The sequence below is a fragment of the Epargyreus clarus genome, unplaced genomic scaffold, assembly GCF_041222505.1.
Source record: "Epargyreus clarus isolate Ecla_fem2 unplaced genomic scaffold, WU_Ecla_fem_2.2 ptg000012l, whole genome shotgun sequence".
Taxonomy (NCBI): Eukaryota; Metazoa; Arthropoda; class Insecta; order Lepidoptera; family Hesperiidae; genus Epargyreus; species Epargyreus clarus.
The window spans coordinates 4,503,620-4,514,150 of record NW_027332220.1 but is presented as its reverse complement, the minus strand read 5'-3'; the positions used below and the strand labels follow the sequence as shown (position 1 = coordinate 4,514,150).

General features: G+C 33.6%; 2 protein-coding genes across 2 annotated transcripts; one reads left to right on the top strand and one right to left on the bottom strand.

Annotated features, from left to right (window-relative positions):
- The first annotated feature begins 44 nt into the window (after window positions 1–44).
- On the top strand, window positions 45–6,883 carry LOC140746164 (ran-specific GTPase-activating protein). The gene is made up of 4 exons (XM_073078191.1): window positions 45–222; window positions 297–488; window positions 1,398–1,632; window positions 3,347–6,883. The coding sequence occupies exons 1-4, from the start codon at window positions 211–213 to the stop codon at window positions 3,598–3,600; spliced, it is 693 nt and encodes a 230-aa protein (XP_072934292.1). The 5' UTR covers window positions 45–210; the 3' UTR covers window positions 3,601–6,883.
- Window positions 6,884–6,930: 47 nt separating this feature from the next.
- On the bottom strand, window positions 6,931–9,512 carry wbl (endoplasmic reticulum protein 29-like protein wbl). Its single transcript, XM_073078189.1, has 2 exons — window positions 8,819–9,512; window positions 6,931–8,337 (listed from the first exon to the last, which is right to left on the bottom strand). Exons 1-2 carry the CDS (start codon window positions 9,380–9,382, stop codon window positions 8,128–8,130), a joined length of 774 nt encoding a protein of 257 aa, XP_072934290.1. The 5' UTR covers window positions 9,383–9,512; the 3' UTR covers window positions 6,931–8,127.
- Window positions 9,513–10,531: the final 1,019 nt, after the last annotated feature.

Sequence of the window (10,531 nt, the reverse complement as noted above, 5' to 3'; positions counted from 1 at the left end):
AGTCGGGATGGAACGGAACGCAAAAACAGCTACCAAAACTATAATCAAATCTAATTTTTATCTGTGTACATCATCATCTCAACTCAATTTCAACAGCATATTTTCCCAGTAAAATAATTTGACGAAACTTGGTCTATCGTGTTTCTGTCGTGAAAATATTAATACTTAAAACTTTATTACCGCATACACATTGTAATTTTGATTTTAAAAATGTCTTCACCGGTGAGTACTATTGTTATCTTTTGTTGTTATAAGGAGTTTGAGTCGCGTATGAACATGATAGCTTCGGTCTTCAGGTGAAGGAAAGTGTGAGGCGTAACAGTGAGAGCGAGGTGGGCGACGCCGAGACGCCGGAGCACGATCCTCACTTCGACCCAATTGTGTCGTTACCGCTGGTGGAAATTCACACGAACGAAGAAGATGAGGAGGAACTCGCGAAAATACGGGCGCGCTTGTACAGATACGACACCGCTGACCACGAGTGGAAGGTAATTGACTTTTAACGACCATTAAGTTTTACGGGATAATTATTTCCTTTGTTAATTCCAAAAAATAAATAACAATGGTAGGCAATCACTATTTGTGAAATTCTTTGTCCCATGAACGTATGTATGTTTTCTGAATTATTTATACTTGTAAATTATGACAAATGTTAACCAAGTTTTTCATAGAAAATTGCGAATTTGTAAGTTTTTGTGGTGAACAAAAATTAGATAAGATTTTTTATGGCATTCTGTGACCTACACTCGTATTTTAGCGGCGCTTTTCCGTGTCCTAAGTAGCAGATTTTCACACCATACGAATATCAATAGACTACCCTCACAGTTGTTAAATATAAACATGGCTACGAAGGTTTCATACTTATAAATGTCATTACAAACTAAAAGTTAGTCAGGATTACTTTGTTTAAAGCAATAATTAATTTAATATTTATTATGGGTATATTTATGTTTTTGCTATTGTGTTTATCCTAAGTAATCGCATCACTGTAGATCTAACTGCTGCGCTGTATTGAGTTTCATTGTTTGTTTTAATAGTGTATTTTGGCTACACACCAAAGAACGACAAATTTAAATTATAAATAATTATCAAAATTAGTCCTACTACTGCTCTATTAGAAATTAGATTAAGCAAACTATTTATTGTTGGATGCCACGCATATCATAATGTACTTTTTTATAATATAGGGAGTAGCTGACAAGCATGCAATACACCTGATTGTATGTGGCTACTGCCACTCATGGACAATACCAATCAACTCCAGATAGGCTTATTGCTACCTGCAGTGTCGAACTACATTTTTTTTTACTCTATATAAAAGTTTAAATTTTTCAAAGGTGTAATATTTAACATAATGTAAAGCCCTTTTCCTTTAACTTCCACTGATATAATTGCAGGAGCGTGGCACAGGCGACATAAAACTGCTGCGTCACAGGACAAACAACACAGTAAGAGTGGTGATGAGACGTGACAAGACCCTGAAGGTGTGCGCAAACCACTTCATCACACCGGACATCAGGATGAATGTGCACTGTGGCTCCGATAAGGCTTTCAACTGGTCTGTGTTCGCCGACTATGCAGATGAACAATGCAAACAAGAATTGCTTGCTATCAAGTTTGGTAACCCACAAAGTAAGTTTGATTTCAAATTAAAATTTATTTTGTCACCTATACTTTGTCGAATTATTTTTTGCAAGTGTATAAAAATTATAGATATTCTGTGTATGAATATACACATATTATCTATAATTTTTTGCAAAGGCTGAACTTTTTTGCCTTTACAAAAAAGTATCCTATTCTCTTTTCTTACTTTGTTATAAATAAAAAATCATAGACAACATTATTGTAAATTTTACAAATATAGTCAAATTTTCACCACTGGGGAAATTTTGTTATTTACTAATCCTGAAGTTTATTTCTAAGTGAGAAAGACAATTATGTTAAGACATAATTCTAATTTAGTAATTAGGAACAGCAAAGCTTACTTGATAACTTGTTCTATGTTGATACATTTTATCATATTTGTGTTGCGTTTACTTAAAATGTCTGTAAGCTGTCTGTTCAAACAGCACCATAATATCTTTGGTGGACATGTATGATTACCATTTTATAGTCTGCGCCAAACCGCTAGTCCACTCTGAAGTTGTTGCGAGCAGGTGTAGTCATACAATTTGCTATGGCGAGTTGATTCATTTCTATATTCAGAGCGGACTAGCAGTTTTAAACGGACTATAACACATGTGTTTATTTAAGTAACACAGTTTATGTTTTTCGAATTTGATGTCAATTAATTCTACTCAAGTATTATATAAAGTGAAGCTCTTATTTTACTCAACTTTTTTTTACAATACATGCCAAGCAATCTTGCTTGAATATTGCAATAAAATTTAATATTGTTTGTAGATACAAACTATTCTATTCTCTTTCTATTATTGTTCTATTTATTTTTGTATATACTACACGTATTAATCCAATTTTAAATATTTTTAATGACTTAAATTTACTCGATTTTTATATGACTGTAGGTAACACATTTGTTTGTTTGATTTATTTTGATGACTTATTTACTCTAGTTAATGTGTTGATCATAGTGACTGATCTATAAATAGTAAAATATTGTAGATAGACTTGTTATTTCAAACAAATGTTTGATGATTCATTCAGTAAACATTATCATTATCTCTAGTAGTTTGGAATTTTAATCATAATTATGTGTGCAATGTGTAGTAATATTGTTTTAACGATTTCCATAATTATCTAGAATCCACAAAGTATAAAGTTATGTAGAGCCTCTATGAAACTTGCAACATCAAAGGGATTTTTCATTATTTTAATTTCCATACAAAGTAATGGATGTTTCTTTTGATACATCTAGGTTGTATTAAAACAAATTGTTCTCGAAGAATGCTCAAATGTTGACACTAAGCCTACTTACTAAACCATCAACAAACCTTACCATATATAAGATAGTTCATAATGTTTTTTCTCATCATCATCAATCTACTGCTGGGCATGGTTCTCCTTTCAGAATGAGTAGGATTAGGCCATAGTCCACCATGCTGGCCAAGTGTATAGTGGTAGACTTCACATACCTTTGAAAACTTTTTTTTTAATTTCTTAGGTATGCAGGTTTCCTTACAATGTTTTCCTTCACTGTTAAAAGCACATGATAATTAATTTCTAATATGCGCATAAATTTGAGAACCCTCGATCAAGAGTCCAAATTTCTTAACCACTAGGCTATCACTATTTTTTCTCATGTTTGCTGTTCAATAGTGCTGTATTCTGTATAGTAAACATTTCAATGGAAACATTAAAAGGTTAATGGCATTAATATTCATTTCAGATGCAGAGCTCTGGAAGACGAAGTTTGCAGAAGCCCAAGAGATTGTCAGAACAAAGTGCAGCCTCTACACTCAGGATCCATCCTCAGATGAGGATGAGAGCAGTATCACCAGAAGTGAGGATACTGACACTCCAGAACCCAAGAGTGCAGACAAAACACCAGATGAAGACACTAAAAAAGAATCTGACAAGGATTCTGAAGGTGTTGTTCTCAAACTCAAGGACTTAAAAGTGGACAGTGAAAAATCCGAATAATATTTGTTTACTGTTTTGTTACTATAAATGCCAAATTGGACGCACGACTTGTCGGAAATGGTTTTACAACCGATTATCGAATCATCGGTTTCTATCCTATAGTCTGATTCATAATTAGGTGTCCGAAGTGTAAACAAAGAAATGTCATTGTCAAAATACGATTACAGGTATCGTAAACCTTTTATTTTTGAAAATTATAATAAAGGATTTTTTTATGTTTCCACATTAATGATAGGCTTACTTGCTTTATAGATAGAGACAGTTACATTAATGACGAATCTGTCAGTAACACCATCAATTATATGATTGCCAGATTGCCCATGTTATCTTCAATTTTTATAACAGGGCTTATATAGGGTGGCGCAAAATTAATCACCCTATTTTGTTTTTGAATAAGTTTTGTACTGAATAAAAAAAGTGATTTTGAGTAATAGAAATTTTTAGCACCTGTTACTTTTTTTTCTAATTAGAAAATATAATATCTGTCAGGTGCCTTCCACCATCGTGGACAGAAATTTGCGCTTGATTTTCCACGACTTTCCTTAAGATTTCCGCCGATAACACTTCGCGTTCCAGTCGAATATTCTCCTTAAGAGCTGCGATTGTCTGAGGCTTGTTGCTGTTGTTGAGTCATTACATCCACTTAAAGTCACTGTCTGGTGCACCTTACATGCAGGAGGCACCTTACTTGCAACCACTCCTCAAAACAAGCCCTGTGCATATCTTGATGGTAATCACCAACATTCTTTTTTAACTCAAAAATCAGCAGTCTGTCTTCAAGGAATCCTTCACTGCCTATATGGCCTACAATTGATCTCCTACCTTTTCCAGATGGTGCTTTTAGTTCTGATGACGAGCCATCTAGAAATGCCTGTCCTGACAACTTAACTTAAGTATCAACCGAAACTTTCTTCGTAGTGTGCCCTTCATTAATCCAAGTTTCGTCCTGGTAATAGATTTGTCTGCCATCTCTTCGGTGTTGATTGATAGACAGTAAATAGTTACGACGCCACAATATTATTTCAGTTTTATCTATTAGAGAATCTTAACGTTTGCGGTTATAGTGCTTAAAATTTTAAATGTTTTAATACTCTTCCCAATTAGGTTTTTGACTAATTTGGCAAGCGTCCTCGTTCACCGTTTCCAGAACTTTAACTAAAGTTGGAGCCACATTTTTATGGTAAAAATTAAGAACAATTCGTGTACTAGCCCACAACGTACATTCATCTAACCTATCCACTATGTTTGTATTCGGACCTGTTTCTTTAGGCGTATTAAATTCAGAGCTCATTTTGTTTTCTTTCACGATACTGAAATTAAATAAAAGTATGAATTTTATTATTACAATTGTATTCTTTAAACATTTACTTTTTTAGCGGGATGCAGCTACCGTGTTTTGATGCAAGAGTATTTTATTATCTTAGTTCTCACACATGACAACGCACTTGTGATCAGCTTTAGGTAAAATCCCTGTTCTACATGGAGTTATAGAGCTATATTGGCGACAATGACTACTTATTATCAGGCTAATTTTGGACACCTAATTATAAATCAGACTATAGTTTCAGCCGAAATCGAATATTTTTTAAGACTTCTAAATGTATAAAATTCTGCGGAATTTTAAGATAATACAGATTTATAGGATCACTTGGACCTCTATTTGTCTTGTGATCATGTTAAACGAAATAAAGAAAGTTAATTTTTAAAATAAAAAAAATACAAACAAAAGCCTGACCTGTCGGCAATGACTAGTCGGCGTACTGAAGTTTATGTAAAGTTAGGAAACCGAAACTTCGGCGGAAACCCCTTTTTTGGCCGAAACTTCGGTCACTAATGAATAATAGTGTATAAGAACTTTGTTTTACACTATTCTTTAGAAAAAAGCCCTTGGTGTAGTAATGTTTGTATCTTTTCTACTGATTTTCTCCACTCTAGAATTTTAGCTGGTGGTATGTTACAAATGTGACTGCCTTATTTGAATGAAACTATGTAAATAGGTTTTATATTACTGAATGTGAGTGATAGTTTGGATTTGATACAAAAATATCTAAATTAGTGTTAACATTTTAATGTTCATGCATTTAATATGTTTAGTATAATGCAATGTTTTATTACTTAGTATGTTCTGGTGATTTGCAATGATGCTAGTGGCTCCATTCCTCTGTTCTATGGCTTGGTAAAAGTCTGCAGGGATATAGCAGGTAGTGTTTGATTAATTACAGATAAATCTGTGGTCTTTATTTTAGCACATAAGATTACGTAAATTGTAATTTACTATTACAATGCACTTTAATATTGGTTATTCCTAGGAAACCTTTGATTTGTTGAATATTTTAAAAGTTAACTGAAAATTATTTTTTTTACTCTAAGAACTCATTGGAAAAAAAAAACATCTGAAAGAAAAAAGTTTTCTCATCGTAGTTTGTAGTAAATGATAATACAATTTTAACAGAGTAATAGAAATAGTAGAACATCCCTAAAGAGACTAGATATCGTGCGACATAAATGGGTGTGTTGGACGTTGCTTCAACACATTCATTTGTGTATGTTCCCATAGTGGGGTGGAAATGTGACCTGGTTAAGTATTCATGTTTTATGTAGTTTCTAAACGTCATAAACGTTTATAGATTTTATTTTTATACATTTACCTTTGAGGTAGTATGATAAAGATTTTGCCTGATAAAACCCAGCCTAATCCAAGTAAATTTAAATTTCCAAAATAAACAGACTTTTATATAAAGAGTTCCGACTTAATTCTCAGGGGTACCGATGCATCTATAACTGACTGGTAGCACTCTTATCTTATCTGAGATAGATTCAATGTCCATTGGTGATAGTGGCCACTCTTCACATGAACTGCACGTTCGTTTCCTACTCCTTTATAATGGAAAACATAATCTACAAGTAATTGTGTGCAATGTCTTTGTACAGGATTACTTATGGAATATTTATTTGACCAAGTATTCTATAACTAAAAATGTTCATTGTAATTCTACAGTTAACTTACTGTGTTGGGTGGAACACAATGTATAGATATAAGTTCTCATTGGTGAAAAGTACCTTTCGAAAAGTATGTACACATTTTCTTCAAATTTTCTTAAAATTTATTCATTGAATTTCTGTTATCTATAAGCAATTTGTGTATATTGGAAGAAAATTATGAACTGCATGCAACAAGGTTACTTAATCGGAAGACATAATATTTAGAGGATAATTAAGTTTTTATTGTATACATAATATGATTTCTTTTTTAATAATTCCATAATAGATACAATTTTAAAAATCTTGTTTTATTATGTACCCTTTGAACACCGAAAAAAAAGACCATAACATATTTCCACATTTTATTGAGACATTTTGTGCACATAAAAATCTATTACACTCACATTCATAGAAATTTACTTGTATAGTTAAAATAAGACAACAAAATAATATTAAAAATATCTGCCTTCTATAGGACAATTAGGCTGCTCGAAATATATACATATTACTGAAATTACTTATTTAAAAAAAAATTACATAATTTTATGAATTTAAGTAGAAAGGAATGTATTAATAAGACCTAAAACCCGTAGTAAAATATAAACATGATTGATAATTTGAACATGGTCTTTTAAAACTTATTTTACGTATTTTTAATATTCATAGTAAATATAAGATCTTTAATATTTGGAATTGATTCATTTAAAAAATAAGGGTATAGGTAAGTTGAATAGTTTTCGATTAGGGAATGTATTGCGTACATTTGACAAAAGCACATTAATACACCATTGCAGAATGAAGGTTAATATTAGCAACCTACCGAAACTGGCTTCGATCTAAACTGACCCTTATGTTTCTCCTTTGTTTTGGTCAAAACAAACTTTTTATAAAATATGACAATGTATACATTACAGAGCACTTGGATACTGTCTGCAATACACACTACAGTGCATGTCTACATGTACAGGTATACTTATGCAGGACTTTGTACTGTGTGTGGGAAATAGACCTGTGGAGGTTTTTGAACCTGTGTAGGCAACCGACAGAAGATCAAAAATTCAATTGTTTTGTGTGACACTACTGTGCATCATAGTTTTAAATTGATGTCATCGCAAACAGGTCTGCACATTGTACGGTACACTGGAAAGTCTATATACACTACTGACTTGTGGTTGACCTGAACTAGTAAACTGTACGGTAGACCGCAGCATGCATGTCTTACATAAGTTACAGAAAACCGAGAATTCGGCTGGTCACTTGTTAATATTATAGTATAGTCATGTACCTTTAATGGACATATCTTGATTAATATAGACAGAAAAATTCTACAAATACAGATGTGATATTATATGTATCATGTTTAGGACCATAAAAGATACCTAATATTTGTTAGAAACATCACATTTTATGAAGAGATATTCAAGAATAGTATATTATTATGTAAGAAGTATTTAAAATTCAATTGTATATTTGGTAGTGTGACTATATACAATACAGGACTGAAGCTACCAGAAAATCAGCTTCAATGTGTAATTCTGAAGCAGTTTAAAGTTCTTCTTTCTTCTTGATTGGGTCTTTACGAAGTTGGAATGTTTGTAGGATGTTAATCCTGAGGGCTAATTCTTTCTTCTTTTCTTCAGATACCTTGCCACCGAGTAACTTATTTACTCTTTGTTTTTCTGAAATAATGAACTCGTCACCCTTCTCTTGGATTTTCTCCATAATTGTCTTGTAGATTTTTCCTGAAGATGCCTCCTAAAATTAAACATATTTTTGAATTTATATCATATAGAGTTAGATATGAAAAATGTTAGATATGAAAAAAACCTACATTTCAGAACATTTGAAGACACACCTATTTCTACCTAATAACTGCAGCATAGGTGCTGCTGTGTTCCGGTTTGAAGGGTGTGGTAAGGGAGAAAGACTTTTCCGAGGCATTCCAGCTTAGTCCTCAGGGGTAGCGGCACATCTGTGGCCGACCTCAGGTAGGAATATCTAATTCTATCTGGGGTTTATTACAGATGTCCATGGGCGGCAGTAGGCACTTACCATCAGGTGGACTGCATGCTCGTCTGCTACTTTTATATTATAAAAAAAAAAAAAAAAAAATTCATTACCTACAGGAATTGAAATCTATCCATTGGGGAATTGAACCCAGTTTTCTGTACATTATAGAGTGATGTTGTAACTGCTACATAAAATTTACAATTGCAAATATTAGTTAATACCATACCTTGTCGGCAAGTGTTTTCAGAATTTTTTCGACTTCTTTCAAGACATCTTTCCTACTTTCTCTGTCAGTCTTCATATACTTCATTGCGAGTATGTCAAGTTCCTTCACACAGCCGGGAAGACTCAAGTACACGCCGCTCTTTTCACGTACGAAGCGTCGCAGCTCATCGCTCGTGAAGCCCCTCGAGTCATCGAACACTACGGGTTCAGATTGCCCTTTAATAAATAGTTTAACTAACGGGAAGTTCTCCTTGGACGCTCCGTACTTTTTGGCGAGACCCTCATTCTCTTTTTCGCCGTAATCCTTCACCCCTACTTCCGCAACTAACAGCTCGTCGACATCCTGCGAAGTTTTAGCGAGCGCCACGAATGCATCGTGCTTGTCACCGTAGGGATAGGCGACGTCGAATTTCACGAGCGACGCTTTAAACTTATTTATGACTTTATCGAAAGAAAATTCGTCCAATTCGACGGAGCCACTTGCAGCCGATGACTTATTTGGAACGGAAAATAAAATAAACAAACCACAAAGAAAAGTATACGTCGACATTGATAAAGCACGCATTGCCTGCACGCGTTCGAGTCAAAATTCCTTGGGTAAATAATCGTATATTCTAAATGGAAATATATTTTATTCTATTGTAACAGCTACAAACAACTTGACACTCTTGACATTGGCGTATTTGACTATTTAGCATTGGCAGCCGGCGAGCCGACAACCACTCTGTTACACGTAATGAAAAGTAAGTTCATTTTACTTTTCTGCTACTTTACTACTTTACTCTTATTATTTTATTGTAAAATGATTCCATAGTCGTATAAGCAATTGTAGCAAGTGTTACAAACGTGCTTTGTGATTTACTCTGAATATTATGGAATTAAATACAGTAAATAATGTTACAAGCTAAGAAACAAATTTGGATTACGTGAAACAGAACGTGGAATAATTTGACATTTCGTGTTTTGTTGTGATTGGTTAAAATTTTGAACTATGTGGCTAGCAGAAAAATATGTGTATCACCATTGTGTATCACAAACAATACCTACCACATACATACAATACCTACCAATAATTATGCGATAAAAATGTAAAATAGGTGCAATTATGGGCACGATTTCGGAACCGTGTCAGTAAAATATACGTATAAATGTATTTTAATTATTTAGTGCCAGCAATTATTACATTTGTAAAATACATATTCTGAGGAGAAAAATATACTTAAATCATTAAGGCTATTTAAATATGGCTTTCTATTAAAAACTACTGTGTTTATTAATTAAGTAACTCATAAATAAATAAAAAAAAATAAATAAAAATGTTTTATTGATTAAAGAACAATTACATACAAATCAAGGCGCAAGGGCCCCTGTACTGGGTTGGTAGCCCGTATTACTGGGTGCCCCGCTCATCACCATATCATAAAGGCATATCACATTGTAGGAGTAGCAAACGTGCATGTGGGTACACTTGATGGTGATGGGCGTTTGCCATTCGCCATTGCCGCTTATGGACATTTTCTATTCATGGGATTCGATCATAGATATCTTGCCACTCCTGAGGGGTCAGATGGTAGCCCCACTAAATTATCTCTCCCTCCAAAGTAGAGTGTAACAGCGCTACACAACACAAGTCTTATAAGGCAGAAGTAGAGTTCGTGGTTGTACTACCTTCGAAATCGAATCATGAAAATTCAAAATTCAGCCTCCAAGGACT

Bases quoted from the DNA above. Each gene is read 5' to 3' on its own strand.
- LOC140746164 (XM_073078191.1), top strand. The intron at 489-1,397 runs GTAATTGACTTT...ATATAATTGCAG, and splicing joins CCGCTGACCACGAGTGGAAG to GAGCGTGGCACAGGCGACAT. The intron at 1,633-3,346 runs GTAAGTTTGATT...TATTCATTTCAG, and splicing joins CAAGTTTGGTAACCCACAAA to ATGCAGAGCTCTGGAAGACG.
- wbl (XM_073078189.1), bottom strand. From the start codon at position 9,382: ATGCGTGCTTTATCAATGTCGACGTATACTTTTCTTTGTGGTTTGTTT. The intron at 8,338-8,818 runs GTATGGTATTAA...GTTTAATTTTAG, and splicing joins TGAAAACACTTGCCGACAAG to GAGGCATCTTCAGGAAAAAT.